Source organism: Carcharhinus amblyrhynchos, unplaced genomic scaffold, assembly GCF_965287045.1.
Source record: "Carcharhinus amblyrhynchos unplaced genomic scaffold, sCarAmb.v2.hapA scaffold_37, whole genome shotgun sequence".
In the NCBI taxonomy this organism is placed as follows: Eukaryota; Metazoa; Chordata; class Chondrichthyes; order Carcharhiniformes; family Carcharhinidae; genus Carcharhinus; species Carcharhinus amblyrhynchos.
Window position 1 is genome coordinate 7105818 of NW_027649778.1, and position 22369 is coordinate 7128186.

At 49.9% G+C, this 22369-nt stretch overlaps 1 protein-coding gene and 1 long non-coding RNA gene across 2 annotated transcripts in view; one reads left to right on the forward strand and one right to left on the reverse strand.

The window, feature by feature from the left end:
• npas1 (neuronal PAS domain protein 1) overlaps positions 1-22369 on the reverse strand; it is a 382645-nt gene that overhangs the window by 30205 nt on the left and 330071 nt on the right. Inside the window, exons 6-8 of the mRNA XM_080218356.1 lie at positions 11983-12157; positions 4884-4999; positions 443-636 (exon numbers count right to left, since the gene is read on the reverse strand). Coding sequence (XP_080074482.1) covers positions 443-636; positions 4884-4999; positions 11983-12157 — 485 coding nt within the window. The remainder of the gene's footprint in view (positions 1-442; positions 637-4883; positions 5000-11982; positions 12158-22369) is intronic.
• The window catches only part of LOC145362270 (uncharacterized), an 80042-nt gene that overhangs the window by 16744 nt on the left and 40929 nt on the right, over positions 1-22369 (forward strand). The gene's annotated exons all lie outside the window — the stretch shown is intronic.

Below are 22369 nucleotides of genomic sequence, written 5' to 3' on the forward strand. Positions count from 1 at the left end.
GAGAGAGGCGAGAAAATAGAGAAAACGCATTACAGAGAGAAAGATGAAAGGAGAGAGTGTGGGCATGAGAAAGAGGCCTGAACACAGAGAAAATGAGGGAAAAACAGGGAGATGAACAGAGGGACAGATGGAGAGTACAAGAGATATGGACATAATAATAGAGGGAGAGACAGAGAGGTAGAGAAAGATATAGAGATACAGAGAAAGAACATTAGAGAGAGAGAGGGGGAAAGAATGAGCAAGAAAGGACCAACTGATGGATGAACTGACAATAAGCAGACAGTTAGACAGATGATGAACAGGTAGATAGATAGCTGAATAAATTGAATGAGATGCAGAAACACAGTGGGTGGTAGGAGTGAAAGGGGGATGTGTGACAGACAGGAATGCGCTGACCGTGTTCAAACCCACTCCACACTCTGCTTCGAGTGGACACACTAACCTGTTCTCACAGTAGATGATCTGTAGATCCAGGCTGACCCTCGACACAAACATGTGGCACTCGATCCGCACCTCGTTAATGGTGGAAGGGGGCAGCGTGTGGGCCAGAGCCACCATTCCCATGAAGCCGGCAGGAAGGGCGCGCGTGTGAGGCAGCGAAATCCGCGATCGTAACCTCCCCGTGACGTGAATCACCTGCCACAGAAAGAGCCACATTCACCCTCAAAAATCCCTCTCTGGTGACCTACAGAGCCTTTGTCGCTTCGCTCAAGAGACACATCAATGCGATTCGCATGGACTACAGCATTTAAAACTCGACATCCATGTTACTTCTGTACTGGGGCCTTGTGCACAGCAAGATCCAACAGGCACAATTGCCTGGGTAATCTATTTTTCAGAGGTATCAGTCGAGGGGTAAGTATCGAATGGGGAGACAACTCCCCTGGTCCAGTCTCAGTTTTTAATGTCTCATCTTCAAGACAGAGTGGCCATTACTCCCTCAGTATAGACCGCGCGGGAGCACCGGAGAAACAAAAGGGAGGTAGGCAGAAACTGGAGGCAGCACAAAGCGAAATGCAGGGGGCAATGGATTGGCCATGCTAAATTGCCCCTTAGTGTCCAAAGATGTGCAGGTTAGGTGGATTGACCATGCTAAATTGCCCCTTAGTGTCCCACCAAGGTCTGAAGCTTAGGGGGGATTAGTGAGCTAAATAGATGGAATTACGATAAGGCAGGGGAGAGGGAGAAGGCCTGGGTAAAATGCTCTGTTGGAGAGTCAGTGCAGAATTGATGGGCCAAATGGCTTCCTTCTGAACTGTAGGGATTCTATAATTCTACAAGTCTGTGATGGCGCTGGAGCATGGCAGCTTCTTGGAGCTGATGCCAGGATACCCTCTAATTCTTGGATGGAGAAATGGCAGTTGGAGTTTAATCCAGACAAATGTGAGGTCATGCATTTTGGAAGATCTAATACAGATGGGAAATATACAGTAAATGTTAGAACCCTTAAGAGTATTTATAGGCAGAGGGATCTGGGTGTACAGGTACACAGGTCACTGAAAGTGGCAACACAGGTGGAGAAGGTAGGCAAGAAGGCATACAGCATGCTTGCCTTTATCGATCGGGGCACTGAGTTTAAAAATTGGCAAGTCATGTTGCAGTTTTATAGAACCTTAGTTAGGTCGCACTTGGAATAGAGTGTTCAATTCTGGTCGCCACATTGCCAGAAGGATGTGGAGGCTTTATAGAGGGTACAGAAAAGATATACCAGGATGTTGCCTGATATGAAGAGCATTAACTGTGAGGAGAAGTTGGAGAAATTTGGTTTGTTCTCACTGGAATGATGGAGGTTGAGGGGCGACCTGACAGAAGTCTACAAGATTATGAGAGGCGTGGACAGAGTGGATAGTCAGAAGCTTTTGCCCAGGGTAGAAGAATCAATTACTAGGGATGGGCTCAGGTTTATGGTGTGAGGGACAAGGTTTAAAGGAAATGTACGAGGCAGATTTTTTACACAGAGAGTGGTGGGTACATGGAACTCGATGCAAGGTAGTCGAAGCAGATACAATAGTGACTTTTAAGGGGCGTCTTGACAAATACATGAATAGGAAGGGTAGGGGGTTTTAGTTCAGTCGGGCAGCATGGTCGGTGCAGGCTTAGAGGACTGAAAGGCCTGTTCCTGTGCTGTAATTTTCTTTGTTCTTTTACTCTCATCCTATTCCGTAACTCTTTTAAACTCTCTAATAATTTAAGCTGATCTTTCTCTACATCCCAGCTATGACTGTAACACTGCATTCTGCACTCTCTCCTTTCCTTCTCTATGAATGGTATGCTTTGTCTGTGTAGCACAGAAGAAACAATACTTTTCACTGGATCCCAATTAATATGACAATAATAAATCAAACCATAATCAAAATCAAAGCTAAGTGCTGCTACTTGTTAAAAGATCGGATGGATGTGTACGACTCGAAGCTTTTTAATTCTGTCACAAGGGGGCAACCACGTTCCACAGTCTAAAAAAATCAGGTCTGTCAAAAAACCCTTTCACTCATTTAAAGTCTTTGCCAACATCACTATCATCGATTGTTAAGGTGACATGAGAGTGTGGGTTGGGGGGAGGAGAGGGGGGGGAGCTTTGACCAGGCCATCAGCTTTCCAAGGGCAAGATTGCAAATGCTAGACTCGAATCCCCTGGAATTAGGAAGGCTTAAGAGGACAATTATACTGACGTTTTTCAGATTTGTCTCGGTCGAGAGAAACATCTGGGATTGTGTTTCACGCCACTAGTCTCCAAGACGCAACCCCCTCCCTCCCCCACCCCATCAGTGCCTCCACTGGCGGGGGGAGTCCTGGAGCAGCTGGGAACACTCTCCCACAGAAAGCAGCAAGCCACAGAACCCGATGGTGGCACAGTGGTTAGCGCCGCTGCCTCACAGTGCCAGAGTCCTGGGTTCGATTCCCGGCTTGGGGATCACCGTCTGTGTGTGGAGTCTGCACTTTCTCCCCCGTGTCTGCGTGGGTTTCCTCCCACACTCCAAAGATGTGCGTATTAGGTTGATTGGCCGTGCTAAATTATCCCTTAGTGTCAGGGGTACTAGCAGGGTAGATATGTGAGGTTATGGGGATAGGGTCTAGGTGAAATTGTGGTCAGCGCAGAGTCGATGGGCCACATGTCCTCCTCCTGCACTGCAGGGATTCTATGATTCTAAGCACAGAACCCAACGGTGGTTAGCACTGCTGTTTCACAGCGCCAGGGGCCCGGGTTCGATTCCCGGGTTGGGTCACTGTGCGGAGTCTGCACATTCTGCGTGGGTTTCCTCTGGGTGCTCCGGTTTCCTCCCACAGTCCAAAATATGTGCTGGTTAGGTGCATTGGCCGTGCTAAATTCTCCCTCAGTGTTCCTGAACAGTAGTGTGGTGACTAGGGGATTTTCACAGTAACTTCATTGTGGTGTTACTGTAAGCCTTACTTGTGACTAAGAAATAAATTTTAAACTAGAACAGGGAGACTCACTGAGGAATAGTGATGGGGGGGGAGAGAGAGAGAGACAGAGGCAGGGAACAGATAGTCTGGGGAGGAGACGATAACAGGGACAGAGATCTCTCAGAATCAGTGTGTTATTGTGAGAGATGAATACACTATTACTCCAGCGATAAATACTGCAGTGCAAAGATCTCAGATACAAATAGCCTTTTATATAAAGCAATAGTTTGGGGAACATTGTGATTCAGATGCTGTTGCATTCTCCATTTCTGGTTATCGAGTGAGAGAGCTGGGGGCAGAACATCTGGAAATACTAAACCTTTGCAAGCTGCCCCCCCTTTCCAGCCCCACACTCAGCAGGGGGAGTTTTCCAGTCCCGCCCGCCATTGCAGCAGGCTGGGAGAGGATGGGGGAGGGAGGGAAGGAGGAACATACAAAGGTCAGTTGACCCAGGACGGGTTTTTCTGGTTTCGGGGCCAGCGCATGCGGAGAGTCCCGTCCCACGCCTCCGTCGCCCCTGGTTTCGACGTCTGGGGATGAGGGAGATTAACTGGAGAACCCCCAGGCCCAACCCACATCCGACAGAAAACATTTCCGCCCCTACCAGCATGTTCCCAAAAGCAGCATCCCACTGAACCCTCCCCTCCGCCTCGTCTGGCCTGAAGGAAGGGGGGGTATGCAATGGAGAGGGAGAGTTGGGAGGATGGAGGAGGGTGAGAGAGTGAGGTGGGTGAGGGCGAGGGTGAGAGGGAGGGTGTGAGGGAAGGAGGACGAGATAAGGAGGGAGAGAGGATGAGAGAGGGAGGGAGAGAGGATGAGAGAGGGAGGGAGAGAGGATGAGAGAGGGAGGGAGAGGGAAAGAGGGTGAGGGAGAGAGAGGGTAGGGAGTTCGGGGTGGGGTGTGTGTGGGTTGGGCAGACACCCCTTGCAGAGGGTAATGTTGTTGCTGGGTCTCCAGTTTAACACAGTCCCTCTGCTCAGACACTGAGTGTGAACCTCCCATTACTGCCCTCAGCACACTCACTCCCAGTCAGTGAGTCACCCCTCCCCCCGGTCAGTTACTCACTCCCTGGTCAGTGAGTCATTCCCAGGTCAGTTACTCACTCCTTGCTCAGTGAGTCACTCCCTGGGCAGTGAGTCACTCCCTGGTTGGTTACTCATCCCCTGGTCAATTACCTGCTCCCTCGCCAGTGAGTCACTCTCTGGCCAGTGAGTCACTCCTAGTCAGTGAGTCACTCCCTGGTCAGTTAATCATTCCCTGATCAGTTACTCGCTCCTTGCTCATTGAGTCGCTCCTTGGTCAGTGAGTCACTCCCTGGTCAGTTACTCACTCCTGGTCAGTTACTCACTCCCTGGTCTTTCTGGATTTTCAAGTCACAAAGCCATGCTGTAAACCTCTGTGGTCAATGAGTCACTCCCTGGTCAGTGTCACCCCCTGGTTGGTCAGTCTGGCCACTCGCCTTGTATCCGGAAGATTTGACATGAACTCCTCGCTTGGTTAGCGTTGACTTCATTCGGATGAAGAAGGTTCGCTCCAACACGTTCTCATCACCCAGGAGCCCGGGACTTCCTGATTCTGTAAAAATCAGACGGAGAATGATCATGACTGACCCAACCATGATCCTGAGAAGTGATGCCGGTCTGACCCACACTAATCATTGACTCTGGCCTGACAATGAGTGACACCCTGTGATCTATTGGATGCACTGGAATGTCCAGCAGGAATGTAAAGAACCATGGACCATCCAACACTAATGTCAACTGCACCCAATTGTCAACAGTGTCTCGATGTCTTTACAATATCATTTGCTACTTATCCAGCTTTGTTTTCCCTCTCCCTCCCATAACAATCACCATCTATCCAATTTCTATCCTGTATTAAATGACTTCAGCAGAGTCTATTCAACATCACCTAACCATCATTGTTAAGTATTGGGCCCCCCTTCAGTTACAGTTCAGTATTCCTGAGTAATTATCTAGAATCTATTTATTGAAGACAATTTGTCCATGTAAAATCCATCACCAACAGTTTTTGATTCCAGTATCCCTTCCTCACAAGTTAACTAAGATGACTTTATTGATCTAACGTTGTTTGCCAGTTACCCAATTACCTTGTGAACAAATCCGACCCCCCCACCCTCTCTTTCCAGTACCTTCCACCCACAACTTTTACCATCCAGAAGGTCAAGGGGCAGCGGACACATGGGAGCATCCACCGCCTGCAAGATGCCCCCTCCGAGCCGCTTGCCATCCTGAATTTGGAAATATATGGGCCGTTCCTTCACTGTTGCTGGGTCAAAATCCGGGAATTCCCTCCCTAACAGCACTTTGGGTGTACCTAACCACATGGACTGCAGCGGGTTCAAGATGGCGGCTCACCCGCCACCTTCTCAAGGGGCAATTAGGGATCGTCAACAAATGCTGGGCCTGGTCAGCAATGTCCGCGTCCCGTGAAGGGATAAATAAAGAAAACTTGTGAGCAGAGGCCAGGGTTTTCTACAGAGCCCACTGATTCAGTACAACACTGGGATGGGTGTCAAGCCATCCAACTGTCGTCGCAACTTGTGTACAATCAATTCACCAGAATCACAGAATTATTAAAATTATTGAAAGAGGCCATTTGACCCATCATGTCTGGTTCTCCATAGCGACAATGGAGTGCCACTCCCCCACCTTCTCCAAAGATGTGTAGGTTAGCTGGATTGGTCGTGCTAAATTGCCTCTTAGTGTCCAAAGATTGCAGGTTAGGGGGATTGGCCATGCTAAATTGCTTCTTAGTGTCCGAAGATGTTTAGGTTAGGTGGATTGGCCATGCTAACTTGCCTCTTAGTGTCCAATGATGTGCAGGTTAGTGGATTGTGCTAAACTGACCGCTGTCAGGGGGATTAGCACAATGGCACAGTGGTTAGCACAGCTGCCTCACAGCATCAGGGACGTGGTTCGATTCCCGCCTTGGGTCACTGTCTGTATGGAGTTTGCACATTCTCCCCATGTTTGCATGGGTTTCCTCTGGGTGCTCAGGTTTCCTCCTATATTCCAAAGATGTGCGGGTTAGGTGGATTGGCCATACTAAATTCTCCCTTTAGTAAGGGGAACTAGCTAGAGTAAAGGCATGGGGATAGGGCCTGGGTGGGATTGTGGTCGGAGAAGACTTGATGGGCTGAATGACCTCCTTCTGCACTGTAGAGAGTCTATGATCTATAAACATAAGAACTAGAAGCAGGAGTAGGCTATCTGGCCCCTCGAGCCTGCTCTGCCATTCAATAAGATCATGGCCGATTACCACTGCAATGAAATTCCCTAGTGGCCACAGTCCTGTTCGGATACACTGTGGGAGAATTTAGCACAGCCAGTGCACCCTAACCAGCGCATCTTTTGGACTGTGGGAGGAAACTGCAGCACCCGGAGGAAACCCATGCAGACACGGGAGGGAGCAGGGGGAAGAAAGGTTTTGAGGAGGAGGAGGAGGAGGGAGGGGAGGGGGAGAGAGAATTGTCACAAGCGGCAGGGGGAAGGGAGAGGGGTCGGATTATCATTGATGGATTTCGCTCGGCCTCAGTTTGTACGAACTTGGACCATTGTGAAAGTCAAAAACAAAATTGGATAAATTCCATTTGAAAAGCCTGCAGCTGTCCTGCAGAATCTGGATTGCTGGAGGCCATGACTTTGTAGTTGATACTTTCTCTTGCAATTCTTATAAATCTTTAATGAGTTCTTGAAATTAAAATAAAAAGAATAGTAAAAGATTAGACCAGCAAATATTCTCCTTTTTATTATTTCCTTGTCTGTCTGCATGCAGACAATAAACGTGGCTATGTTGGTGCCAAAACATGTACGAGGGACAACTCCCCAAACTCATGGGGAGCCTTGCTTCAAGAGCAATGGGAAACAATTAAGGCAACACTGAAGATGTAATGGATGAAAATTCATTCTATCCCAGTGGACACCATGGCGGCATAGTGGTTAGCACTGCTGCCTCACAGCGCCAAGGTCCCAGGTTCAATTCTGGCCTCGGGTCACTATCTGTGTGGAGTTTGCACATTCTCTCTGTGTCTGTGTGGGTTTCCTCCAGGTGCTCTGGTTTCCTCCCAATGTCCAAAGATATGTAGATTAGGTCCACTGGCCATGCCAAATTGCCCCTTAGTGTCCAAAGATTTGCAGGTTAGGTGGATTGGCCATGCTAAATTGTCTCTTACTGTCAGGAGGATTAGCACGGTAAATACGTGGAGCTACGGGGATAGGCCTGGGTGGGATTGTTGTCAGTGCAGGCTCAAGAGAGTGAATGGCCTCCTCTTGCATTGTAGGTTTCTACAATTCTACACAATCTCAATGGATCGAACCTCTTCCCATTCACTCCCATTGTACACAATCTCAATGGACCCAAACCCCTTCCCATTCACTCCCATTGTACACAATTGCAATAAGAACATAAGAAATAGGAGCAGGAGTAGGCCATCTAGCCCTTCAAGCCTGCCCCGCCATTCAATAAGATCATGGCTTCAATAAGGATCATAACCCTTAATTCCCTTGTCTTTCAGAAACCTATCCACCCGTGACTTAAATATATTCAGCGAGGTAGCCTCCACCACTTCAATGGGCAGAGAATTTCAGAAATTCACCACCCTTTGAGTGAAGAAGTTCCTCCTCAACTCTGATCTAAACTGCGCCCCCCCCCCCCATCTTGAGGCTGTGCCCTCTAGTCCTGCTATCCTTCCTAAGCGGGAAGAATCTCTACCTCTACCTTATCCATCCCCTTCGTTATCTTATACATCTCTATAAGATCCCCCCTCATCCTTCTAAACTCCAACGAGTACAGACCCAGTCTATTTAGTCTCTCTTCATAGGCCAACCCCCTCGTCTCCGGATGGACCCAAACCTCGCCCCGTTCACTCCGATTGTACACAATCCCAATGGACCCATACTCCTTCCCATTCATTCCCATTATTCACAATCCCAACGGACCCAACCCCCTTCCCATTCACTCTCATTGTACACAATCCCAATTGACCCATACTCCTTCCCATTCATTCCCATTGTACACAATCCCAATGAACCCAAACTCTTCCCATTCACTCCCACTGCACACAATCCCAATGGACCCAAACCCCTTCCCATTCACTCTCATTGTACACAATCCCAATGGACCCAAACCATTTCCCATTCACCCCCACTGTACAAAGTTCCAATGGACCTATACCTTTCCCATTCATTCCCATCACACCTAATCCCAATGGACCTCAAACTCCTTCAGGTTAACTCACACTACATCCAATTCCTGACTCAACAAAATGACAACATACGACCCTCGGCACGCCGGAGTCTACACCGCACCCAACAACAGTGTGGAAAGCCCATTCACTTTGAGGGAGATGTCTTTATTTCCTCCGTGCTCCTGCTACATGTGCCGACTCACTTGACTGAAAGAATACTGGGCCGCGGGATAGAGACTTGCAAATGGACTATGTTTAAACCTGGAGTCACAGGGCGTTTGATCCCATTGGAACAAGAGATGCCATGTCAATCAGGATTAAACTGCATTTTATTGTTTGGGATCCGAGCTTTAGAACTGAACTGCCGGGAGAATTTTAAACATAACCATGCATTTCTCCTAATTAATAAACAAAAGCTCCAAGCTTGCTCTGAGGCGCAGAGTCACAGGAGGGACTTCAACGCTGCAATAAAGTTTGAGAGGGCTTTGTTGGGAGTGTAACGCTTTTAAAATTGCTTCAACTTTAAACATCACTTTTCACAGCAACAAACAAGATAGTTCCATCATTTATGGAGTGCCACTTGCAGTCTCACTGCCTAATGCAATAGTCAAAGTGATTTGAAGCGTGATGTGGCAGTCTGGCCGGGCACTATAGGTGACACGGTGGTTAGCATGCCTGCCTCACAGGGACCCAGGTTTAATTCAGGCCTTGGGTAACTGTCCGTGTGGAGTCTTCCCCCTGTCTGGTTTCCTCCCACACTCCAAAAATGTGCGGGTTAGGCAGATTGGCCATGCTAAATTGCCACTTAAGTGTCCAAAGATGTGTAGGTTAGGTGGATTGGCCATGCTAAATTGTCCCTTGGTGTCCAAAGATGGGGACAATTTAGCGTGGTCAATCCACCTAACCAGCACATGTTTGGACTGAGAGAGGAAACCGGAGCACCCGCAGGAAACCCACACAGACAATCTATGATTCTACGATTCAGACACTGGGACAACGTGCAGCTCCACATAGTGAATACCCAAGCCGGGATTCGAACCTGGGTCCCTGGTGTCATGAGGCAGCAGTGCTAACCACTGTGCAGCCGTGCCGTCCCCTGAAATGCCCAAGCAAGATGATCAGTTCAAGGGTCAATTAGGAATGAGCAGTGAAAGCTGGCCCGGCCAGCGACGCCCACATCCCATTACAGAGAAGGCAAAAGAAAGGAAAGATATAATCAGACTGCGCGTGGAGCTTTCTCAGGAGTTGTTTCAGTGGGAGCAATGGAAATCAAACGGCTTTGAAATGACGGTTCTTCCACACACATGACGGAGACGTTTTTCCACTAAACATGAGCAGTTAACCTTTGTCTTCTGTATGCATCGCTTCTGATACCAACTAATTAATTCCCCTGACACTCTACGTGAAGTAATGACAGCTCAGAGGAATGTGGGCCGTGCTTGGGCCTGTCTCCTTATTCAACCTCTGAGGCCCTAATCCCCACAGGGGCAACTCCTTTGCTTCTTGAGAATAAAGTATTTAACCCCTTCAGCCCGACCTAGTATGCTCACTCGGGCCTCCAGAGATTAGATCGAAGGAGAACATCTCCCAATGACGCAGCCCCACTTGGCTCTCCCACACGGCGGCACTGTGGTTAGCACTGCTGCCTCACAGCGCCAGGGACGAGGGTTCAATTCTGGCCTCAGGTCACTGTCTGTTTGCACGTTCTCCCCGTCTCTGCGTGGGTTTCCTCCAGGTGCTCCGGTTTCCCTCCCACTGTCCAAAGATGTGCAGGTTAGGCAGATTGGCCGTGCTAAATTACCCCTTAATGTCCAATGATGTACAGGTTAGATGGATTGGCCATGCTAAATGCATGGGTTACAGGAATAGGGGTGGAGGAGTGTGCCAGGGTGGGTGTTCTGTCAGAGAGTCAGTGCAGGCTCAATGGGTCGGATGGCCTTCCTTTGCATTGTAGGGATCCCATAGAGTTAGAAAAAATCATGTGATGGCATCTAACTTGGCTTTGCATGTTGTCAGACAAATGGAAGAGTGAGGGAGGTGGGGGCGAGGGAGATATGGGGGGAGGGAGATGAGGGAGATGGCGGACAGGGAGATGAGGGAGATGAGGGGAGGGAGATGGGGGAGGGAGATGGAGGGAGGGAGATGGGGGAGGGAGATGGGGGAGGGAGATAGGGGAAGGAGATGAGGGAGATGGGGGAGGGAGGTGAGGGAGATTGGGGGGAGGGAGATGGGGAGAGGGAGAGGAGATGGAGATGGGGGGAGGGAGATGAGGGAGATGGGGGGGAGGGAGGTGGGGGAGGGAGATGAGGGAGATGGGGGGAGGGAGATGAGGGGAGGGAGATGGGGGAGGGAGATGGGGGGAGGGGGGAGGGAGATGAGGGGGAGGGAGATGGGGGAGGGAGGGGAGGAGATGGGGGAGGGAGGTGAGGGAGATGGAGGGAGGGAGAAGAGGGAGATGGGGGGAGGGAGATGAGGGGGTGGGGGGAGGGAGATGAGGGGGTGGGGGGAGGGAGATGGGGGGGGTGGGGGGAGGGAGAAGAGGGGGGGAGGGAGGTGAGGGAGATAGGGGTAGGGAGATGGAGGGGAGGGAGGATGAGGGATGGGGGAGGGAGATGAGGGAGGGGGAGGGAGATGTGGGGGGGAGTGTGTAGTGGGGGGTGGGGGGGGAGGGAGATGGGGGGAGGAGATGAAGGAGATGGGGGGAGGGAGATGAGGGGAGGGCGATGGGGGCAGGGGGATGAGGAGATGGGGGCAGGGGAGATGAGGGAGATGGGGGGGAAGGGAGAAGGGAGATGGGGGGAAGGGAGCAGGGAGATGAGGGCTACAGTCCTGAGGCCTAGGAAAGGTGTGTAGGCTTATATCCAACTAACTCTGAAGCCACGTCCTTTGATGGCATCTGACCATTCTGTGACTTCTCCTTCTCACCCTCCCTCCCTCCTCCGTCGCCCACAACCTCCTCCATCCCCCACACCCCCTTCCCCCACAACCCCCCCCCACTCTCCTCCAGCCCCCTCCACAAGCCCTCTCCCACTCCTACAATCCCCCTCCCACCCCTACAACACCCCTCCCCCACAACCCCCATTCTCTTCCCGCCTCCTCCACAACACCCCCCTCCCCACAGCCTCCCACCCCCACAACCCCCCCTCCTCCCCTACAATCACCTCCTCCCCAACAACCCCCTCGCCCTCCTCCTGCCTCCTCCACAGCCCCTTCCCCCACAAGCCCCCCCCCCGCGACACCTCCCTCCCCACTCTCCCTCCATTCCTCCCCCTTTTGCTTCCCCTCCCCCTTTCCTCGCCCCCCCGCTCGCACCGTGCTCCTCTGGCAGATTCCCCACCCACGTCCTCACCTGACTCGGGGGCCTCGGCCAGCGAGGAGGAAGACGTCGAACTTGCCCCGTCCTCGTTGGAGGCTTGCGAACTGTGCCCCCGGGCGCTGGGCAGCTTCAGGCCCAGCTGCTCTGCCACCTCCACGTGGTCGCCGGGGTGAATGTAGTCGAAGATGCTGCTGCCCGTCAGCTCCACCTGGAAGGGCAGGAAACACGGCAAGGGGTCAGCGAAGGCCTTGGGCCTAGCGACAAACTGTAGCTGGCCATCAGCAACAACAACAACAACCGTCACCTTCCCCGTGACCCCGGCATCGTGAGAAAGGCACCCAACCACTGGTGGCCTGTGCCCAACCCAATCCACAGAAACATAGAATCCCACAGTGCAGAAAGAGGCCCTTCGGCCCATCGAGTAACACTGAACACAATCCTACCTGGGCCCTACCCCCATATTTGACCCACTCATCCCTCCAACCTACGCATCCCTGGACACTAAGGGGCAATTTTTTAGCACGGCCAATCAACCTAACTTGCACATCTTTGGACTGTGGGAGGAAACCCACGCAGACACGAAGAGAATGTGCAAACTCCACACAGGCAGTGACCCGAGCCGGGAATTGAACCCAGGTCCCTGGAACTGTGAAATAGCAGTGCTAACCACTGTGCTACTGTACCGCCCTCCAATGTCTGCATCTCTATGACTGACCGTACAAAGATTGGCCAATGAGGTCGCTTTTTAGGAGAGTATTAGAAGGGTAGAGAGGGAGGAAGGGAGTCCTTCTCAGACAACTAATGGAATGGCCACCAATGATGAAACAATGAAAATCTGGGAGGCACTCAAGGTCAAAATTATTTATTTATTAGTGTCACAAGTAGGTTACATTAACACTGCAATGAAGTTACTGTGAAAATCCCCTAGTTGCTACACTCCTGTTCGGGTACACTGAGGGAGAATTTATCATGACCAATTCACTTAACCAGCACACTTTTGGACTGTGGGGGGAAACCAGAGCACCCGGGGGAAACCCATGTAGACACAGGGAGAACTTGCAGACTTCGCACAGACAGTGACCCAAGCCGGGAATCGAATTCGTGTCCCTGGAGCTGTGAGGCAGCAGTGCTAACCGCTGTGCCAAAAATGAGAGGAACGTAGATACCTGGGAGGGCCATAGAGAATTGGTGAGGCCATGGAGGAGGTACATTGGAGGTTCACCAGGATGTTGCCTGGGATGGAGCGTTTGAGCTACAAGGAGAGATTGGATAGGCTTGGGTTGTTTTCCCTAGAGCAAAGAAGGCTGAGGGGGGACATGATTGGAGTGAACCAAAGAATCTCTGCAGCGCAGAAGGAATTCATTCGGCCCATCAGATCTGCACTGACTCTCCAACAGAGCATCTCATACACAGTTTATCCCCGCAACCCCACACATTTACCTTGGTAGTTCCTCTAAACTACATGAAGGGGCAGTTTAGCATTACCTATTCACCTAACCCTCACATCTTTGGACACTAAGGGACAATTTAGCATAGCCAATCCACCTAACCTGCACATCTTTGGACTTGGGAGGAAACTGGAGCATCTGGAGGAAACCCATGCAGACACGAGGAGAATGTGCAAACTCCACCCAGACAGTGACCCAAGGCGGGAATTGAACCCAGGTCCCTGGTGCTGTGGGGCAGCACAGTTCAGATTGTGAAGGGTATGGGCAGGGTGGGCAGGGAGCAGCTGTTCCCCTTGGTTGAGGGGTCAATCACGAGGGGGCATAATTTTAGGGTAAGGGACAGGAGACTCAGAGCGGATTTGAGAAAAATATTTTTCAATCAGAGGGTGGTGGGAATCTGGAATGCACTGACTGGGAAGATAGTGAGCGGCACAGTGGCGCACTGGTTAGCACTGCTGTCTCACAGCGCCAGGGACCCGGGTGACTGTCTGTGTGGAGTCTGCATGCTCTCCCTGTGTCTGCATGGGTTTCATCTGGGTGCTCTGGTTTCCTCCCACAATCTGAATGACGTGCTGGTTAAGTGATAAATTCTCCCTCTCTGTACCCAAACAGGTGCCAGATTGTAGCGACTAGGGGATTTTCACAGTAACTTCTCTGCAGTACTAATGCAAGTCTACTTGAGATGCTGATAAATTAACTTTAAAACCTTACAATCTTTAGAAAATATTTGGAGGAGTATGTGAAACACCATAGCATTCGAGGATTTGGGACAAGTGCAGGAAAATGGAATTAGCGCCACTTTAGTGGTTGTTATTGTCAGTGCAGAATCAATGGTCTGAAGGGCCTTCTCTGCGCAGTATGAGGAGGTGGCAAAGTAGCAGAGTGGTTAACACTGCTGCCTCACAGCGCCAAGGACCCAGGTTCCATTCTGGCCTCAGGTGACTGTGTGGAGTCTGCACGTTCTCCCCCCTGTCTGCATGGGTCTCCTCTGGGTGCTTCGGTTTCCTCCCACAGTCCAAAGATGTGTGGGTTAGGCTGATTGGCCATGCTAAATTAATGTCAGGGGGATTAGCAGGGAAAATATGAGGGGTTACGGGGATAGGGCCTGGGTGGGATTGTTGTTGGTGCAGACTTGATGAATCCCTGCAGTGCAGAAGGAGGCCATTCAGCCCATCAAGTCTGCACCAGTCACAGGCCCTATCCCCATGACCCCATGCATTTGCCTCAGCTAGTCCCCCTGACACCAATTTTCGCATGGCCAATCCAGCTAACCAGCGTATCTCTGGAGTGTGGGAGGAAACAGGAGCACCTGGAGGAAACCCACGCAGACACGGGGGGAACGTGCAGACTCCACACTGACAGTGATCTAAGCTGGGAATCAAACCTAGGTCCCTGGAGCTATGAGGCAGTGGTGCTAACTACGTGCCAGCATGCTGCCCCTTTGCAAGATGCAGCCCTGAGTTTTGGATGACCTTTGACGATGGAAATTGCGATCACCCTTTGATGATATCACGCTGTCCCGGATCTGATGCACAGAGAGTTAGCAGCAGCCAGAAGTACCATTCCCACATTAATTCCAACCTCAGAACAACTTATTCAATTAACACACAATGTGATAAAAGAAAATTACTGCGACTGATGGTATCTGAAACCAAAAGAGAAAACGCTGGAAAATCTCAGCAGGTCTGGCAGCACCTGTGAGGAGAGAAAAGAACGTTTCGACTCCAGGTGGCCCTTTGTAGAGGCTGTGACAGACTGGTGATTTACTGCAGAATTACAGTTTGCTTTGTACAGGGAGCCTTCACTTGCTTGGAAATTTATTGGCATTGCCTCAAGTTGATTCCTGATAGCAGGGGTGTTCTTAACTTGAGCAGGAGCAGAACCCAGGATGAGAGACTTTTACCGACTGTAACCCCCTGAACCTCAATACACTGTTCAGAAACCGGCAGCTTGAAGTAAAGCCTGTTGGAAGTGTCTACTATCAAATCATGGAGCTTTGCAACACTGATGGAAGCCCTTCTGCCCCTCCGATGGTATAGTGAAAAGGCAAAACACCGCAGATACTGGGATCCTAAACAAAAACACAAAATGCTAGAAAATCTCAGCAGGCCTGTGGGCAGAGAATAGAGCCAACGTTTCAAGTCTAGATGACCCTTCGTCAGAGCTGAGTCTAAGCGGCAAGGTGGCACAGTGGTTAGCACGGCTGCCTCACCGCGCCACGAACCAGGGTTCGATTCCCAGTCTCGGGTCACTGTCTGTCTGGAGTTTGCACGTTCTCCCCACGTCTGTGTGGATTTCCTCCGGGTGCTCCAGTTTCCTACCACTGTCCAAAGATGTGCTAAATTGGCCCTTAGTGTCAGGGGGGATTAGCAGGGTAAACATGTGGGGTTACAGGGATAGGGCCTGGGTGGGATTGTTGTTGGCTAAGGCTCGATGGGCTGAATGGCCTCCTTCTGCACTGTAGTCATTCTATGATTTCTCTAACCACTGGTGTGATTCATTCAACATATTTGAGTATTCAAAAAATGAAATATGAGTAACTTTAAATTAATACATTGGCACAATGTTTTGGTTAGCACTGCTGCCTCACAGCACCAGGGATCTGGGTTCAATTCCCCGCTTGGGTCACTGTCTGTGTGGAGTCTGCATGTTCTCCCCGTGTCTGCGTGGGTTTCCTCTGGGTGCTCCGGTTTGCTCCCATAGTTTGAAAGACGTGCTGGTTAGGGTGCATTGACCCGAACAGGTGGCAGAGTGTGGCGACTAGGGATTTTCACAGTAACTTCAGTGTTAATGGAAGTCTATCCGTGACACTAATAAATAAACCTTTTCTCTTTCCACAGATGCTTGTCAGAACTGCTGAGTTTTTCCAGCATAATCTGATTTTGTGTTGTCCAGCTAGTGCCATTCCCTGTAGCTACGCAATAGAATCTGCGGCACTTCCCAAAGGAAAAACGGGACATTTTCACCCCGTGTCCCAGCAAATTAGTAAACCCTCAAACTACACGGAAATCTGTGAGGCAGCACATAGAATCATAGAAACCCATACAGAAAGAGGCCATTCAGCCCATCGAGTCTGTACCGACCACAAACCCACCCAGACCCTACCCCCATATCCCTCTAACTTACGCATCTCAGGACATTAAGAGACAATTTTTAACATGGCCAATCAACCTAACCTGCACATCTTTGGACTGCGGAAGGAAACCAGAGCACCCAGAGGAAACCCACGCAGACATGGGGAGAATGTGCAAACTCCACACAAAAGTTGACCCAAACTGGGAATCTAACCCAGGTTCCTGGAGCTGTGAAGCAGCCATGCTAACCTCTGTGCTACCGTGCCGCCCACGGTGGCACAGTCGTTAGTGCTGCTACCTCACAGTGCCAGGGTTCAATTCTGGCTTCGGATCACTGTCTGTGTGGAGTTTGCATGTTCTCCCCGTGTCGGCATGGGTTTCCTCTGGTGTCCTCCCACACTTTAAAGATGTGCAGGTTAGGTGGATTGGCCATGCTAAATTGCCCCTTGGTAACCAAAGATGCACAAGTTAGGGGGAGATTAGCGGAATAAAGGTTAATGCAAATGATTGGCCTGGGTTACATAACAGAGTCGGCGCAGACTCAATGGGATGAATGGCCTCCTTCTTCACTATAAGGATTCTAAGATCAGGAAATTTGCAGTCTCAGCTACAACACAGAGAGGAGTCAAGATTTGCGTTGTTCAATCTGCCCAGGTACGTTTCATTTTGATATTTGTTTAGCATGACCAATCCCCCTCACCTGCACATCTCTGGCACTAAGGGGCAATTTACCATGGCCAATCCACCTAACCCGCACATACCCGAGGCCGGAATTGAACTGTGGACCCTGGCACTGTGAGTCAGCGATGCTAACCATTGTGCCACCATGCTACCCCTGACGCCAACTCGAATTTTGACAGTTCTTAAGCCGGTTAACAATAAAAGGAAGATGTTCATTTATGTAACGCCTCGCACCACAACAGGACATCCCAAAGTATTTTACAGCCATTTTGTGCACTCCAATAACACTGGAAAGATGGCAGCCAATATGTGCACAGCAAGATCCCACAAACAGCAACATGGTAATGACCAGTATGTCTGTTTCTCTTGTGTGGGAAGAAGGGGAGAATTCCCTGGCTTTTTTGAGGAAGTGTGATGGAATCTTTCCCCTGCTCTTGAGATGGATTTCCACATGGACAGCGTGGATAGTCAGAAACTTTTTCCCAGGGCGGAAGAGTCAATTACTAGGGGGCACAGGGTTAAGGTACGAGGGACAAGGTTTAAAGGAGATGTTTTTTACGCAGAGGGTGGTGGGTATCTGGAACTTGCTGCCAGGGGAGATAGTGGAAGCAAATACGACAGTAACTTTGAAGGGGTGTCTTGACAAATACATGAATAGGATGGGAACGGGGATATAATCCCCGGGAGGATGGGGGGGGGGGGTTATAGTTCAGATGGTCAGCAAGGTCAGTGCAGGCTTGGAGGCCGAAGGGCCTGATCCTGTGCTGTAATTTTCTTGGTTCTTTGTTCTAGGTCATCCCTTTGATCTCCCCATGGCTCGCACGTTCTCTTGAGACACCCGGCAGGCGGACCAGCAGAGGCCATCCATCCTTTGCCGTCTCCCCGAGACAGCTCATGTGACTGATCACAGGGTGGTGGGAATCGATCACATGACAGCCGGTGTTATCGATCACGTGACGGGCGGCTAAAGAAAGGCGGCTGCTTTTGCTTTAGGGCAGTGAATTGCATCTGTTTGGCAGAATTGTTAGAGACAGTTGAAAAATAGCCTTAAAAAAAAAGTTGAGAGATAGCTTTAAACCCAGCCCTAATTTATTAGATTCTCACACGCGTAATTATGCAAAAGATTCAAGCATTGCCTGTTGACCTTTAATATTCAAAGTAGTCAATACCTGTCTTTCGGGGCTCTGATATGCAGAGGGTTGGTGAATATTAATGACGTTCTATTCATTTCTTATTCACCAAGTGTAGGGGTGAGGTTATTACAGACCTAATGAAGTCAAGGCCTGTTTTAGACCTCTTAATTACTCATGCAAGAGAGGACACAAAGGGAAGAAAACCCATCTGCCTTGTAATATCGAAAGGTGTCACGAAGGTTGAACATAAGCTGCAATTGAACTTTTTTTTAATCTCTCTGCTGGCTTCAGTTTTTAGGGGCGTCACGGCGCCACAATGGGTTAGCACTGCTGCCTCACAGCGCCAGGGACCCCGATTCGATTCCCGGCTCGGGTCACTGTCTGTGTGGAGTTTGCACTTTCTCCCCATGTCTGCGTGGGTTTCCCCCGGGTGCTCCGGTTTCCTCTCGCAGTCCAAAGATGTGCGGGTTAGGTGGATTGGCCATGCTAAATTGCCCCTTAGTGTCCAAAGATGTGTGGGTTAGGTGGATTGGCCATGCTAAATTGCCCCTTAGTGTCCAAAGATGTGCAGGTTAGGTGGATTGGCCATGCTAAATTGCCCCTTAGTGTCCAAAGATATGAGGGTTAGGTGGACTGGCCATGCTAAATTGCCCCTTAGTGCCCAAAGATGTGTGGGTTAGATGGATTGGCCATGCTAAATTGCCCCTTAGTGTCCAAAGATGTGAGGGTTAGGTGGACTGGCCATGCTAAATTGCCCCTTAGTGTCCAAAGATGTGCGGGTTAGGTGGATTGGCCATGCTAAATTGCCCCTTAGTGTCCAAAGATGTGCAGGTTAGGTGGATTGGCCATGCTAAATTGCCCCTTAGTGTCCAAAGATGTGTGGGTTAGGTGGATTGGCCATGCTAAATTGCCCCTTAGTGCCCAAAGATGTGTGGGTTAGATGGATTGGCCATGCTAAATTGCCCCTTAGTGTCCAAAGATGTGCAGGTTAGATAGATTGGCCATGCTAAATTGCCCCTTAGTGTCCAAAGATGTGCGGGTTAGGTGGATTGGCCATGCTAAATTGCCCCTTAGTGTCCAAAGATGTGCAGGTTAGATAGATTGGCCATGCTAAATTGCCCCTTAGTGTCCAAAGATGTGTGGGTTAGATGGATTGGCCATGCTAAATTGCCCCTTAGTGTCCAAAGATGTGCAGGTTAGATAGATTGGCCATGCTAAATTGCCCCTTAGTGTCCAAAGATGTGTGGGTTAGGTGGATTGGCCATGCTAAATTGCCCCTTAGTGTCCAAAGGTGTGCAGGTTAGGTGGATTGGCCATGCTAAGCTCTCCTTGGTGTCAGGGTGACCAGCTAGGGTAAATGCACAGTATTGTAGGGATAGGGCCCGGGTTGGATTATGGTCGGTGCAGATTCAAAAGGCTCAATGGCCTTCTTTGCACTGTAGGATTCTCTAATACCCTCATTAGGGCGGCACAGTGGCACAGCGGTCAGCACTGCTGCCTCACAGAGCCACTGACCCGGATTTGATTCCCTGCCTTGGGTCACTGTCTGCATGGAGTCTGCGCGTTCTCCCCATGTAGCTCCGAGTGCTCCAGTTTCCTCTCATATTTGATTTGATTTGATTTGATTTATTACTGTTACATGTATTAACATACAGTGAAAAGTATTGTTTCTTGTGCACTATACAGACAAAGCATACCGTTCATAGAGAAGAAAAGGATACCGTGCAGAATGTATTTTACAGTCATAGCTAGGGTGTAGAGAAGGATCAACTTAATGCAAGGTATGTCCATTCAAAACCCCAAAGGTATACGGGTTAGGTGGATTGGTCATGCTAAATTCTCCCTTAGTGTTAGGGATACTAGCTAGGGTAAATGCATGGGGTTGTAGGGATAGGGCCTGGGTGGGATTATATTCGGTGCAGACTAAAAGGACTGAATGGCCTTCTTCTGCACTGTAGGATTCTATATTACCATCATTAGGGCGGCACAGTGGTTAGCACTGCTGCCCCACAGTGCCAGTGACCCGTGTTCAATTCTGGCCTCAGGTCACTGTCTGTGCGGAGGCTACACGTTCTCACTGTGTCCATGTGGGTTTCCACCAGGTGCTCCGGTTTCCTCCTACAGCCTAAAGGTGTGTGGGTTAGGTTGATTGGCTGTGCTAAATTGCCCCTTAGTGTCCAAAGGTGTGCAGGTTAGGTACATTGGCCGAAGTAAATGTGTGGAGTTACAGGGATAGGGCGGGGGAGAGATTTGGGTAAGATAAACACTCTAAGAGTTGATGCAGATTGAGGTACTGAATGGCCTCTTTTGCATCATAGGGATTCTATGATTAATATCGCTGGGCTAGTAAACCAGAGCCCCAGGCTAATGGTCTGGGGAACACGGGTTCAAATTCCACCACAGCAGCTAGTGGAATTTAAACTGAGTTAATAAAACCTGGATTGAAACTAGTTTCAGTAACGGTGACCGTGAAACTATCATTGATTGTTGTAAAAACCCATCTGGTTCACTAATGTCTCCTTTAGGGAAGGAAATCTGCCGTCCTTACCCGGTCTGGCCAACGTGTGACTCCAGAGTCACAGCAGTGTGGCTGACTCTCAGTTGCCCTCTGAAATGGTCCTGCAGACCATCCAGTTCGAGGGGCATTTAGGGAAGGGCAACAAATGCTGACCAGCCAGCAATGGCCAAAAAACGATTTAATAGAAGCATTCAAACCTTTGCAGGATTCTTACACAGAGTAGATAGAGAGAAACTGTTCCCACTGCAGGAAGCATTGAGAACCTGCGTGGGTTTCCTCCCTCACTCCAAAGATTAGGGTGGATTGGCCGTGCTTAATTGCCCCTTAGTGTCCAAAGATGTGTGGGTTAGTGGATTGGCCAGGGTAAATGTGGGGTTACAGGGAAAGGGCTGGGAAGAGGACCTGGGTAAGACAGTCAGAGAGTCGGTGCAGACCTGATGGGCTAAATGGCCTCTTATGCACTGGAGGGATTCTATGATAAGACGGGGGCACACTGAGGTACAAAGTGAGTGGTAAAAGATGGAGAGTCACTATGAGGAAGTAGGCTTTTACCCGGCATTTGGTTTGGATTGGGAATGCAATGCTTGGATGGTACAGTGGTTAACACTGCTGCCCCACAGTGCCAGGGATCCGGGTTCAATTCTGGCCTCGGGGTCACTGTCTGTGTGGAGTTTGCACATTCTCCCTGTATCTGCATGAGTTTCCTCCAGGTACTCCGGTTTCCTCCCACAGTGCTGGTTAAGTGCATTGGCCATGCTAAATTGACCTTAGTGTCAGGGGGGTTAGCAGAGTAAATGTGTGGTGTTATGGGGTCTGGGTGGGATTGTGGTCGCTGCAGACTCGATGGGCTGAATGTCTCCCTTCCGCACTGTAGGAATTCTATGACGCTATTCTATGAGAGGGCATGTGGGGCTAGCTCCCTTGGATGGCCAGCATGGACACAGTGGGCTGAATGGGCTCTGTCTGTGCTGTTTCATTTAACAATTCCAATTTCAAGCTTTGTAAATATAGGTAAAGTATGGAGGGGCCCTGAGGCAACAATTTATCTTAACCTTACACCATGCCAGCTAAATCAGGTGCCAATTGGACTCTGGGTGGTTTAAGCATGGTGCGATTCCTGTTCTACGCACTGGGTTCAGACTGTTGCTTCATGGCCAACGAGACAAGGCCATCTTGATGCCAACTGTTAGAAACTGAAACCCAAGCCTTATCAGCCAATGCCCACCAGGAACAAGACCATAATCTTCTCAGCCTGCCGATTCCAAAGTAGGACTGTGATTCTAGCCCTATTTTAATGCTTTAAAGAATCTTAGAACCCCTAAAGGGGAAAAGGAGGCCATTTGGCCCATCGATCACTCACTGACTCCTCAACAGAGCATCCTACCTATGCCCCATGACCGCGCACATATCCCATGGGTTATTCATCTAACCTAAACATCCTTGGTCATTAAAGGGAACTTAGCATGACCAAGCCACCTAACCTATACATCTTGCGACCCTAAGGGCAATTTACCATGGTCAAGTCACCTAACCTGCACATCTTGGGATACTAGGGCAATTTACCAT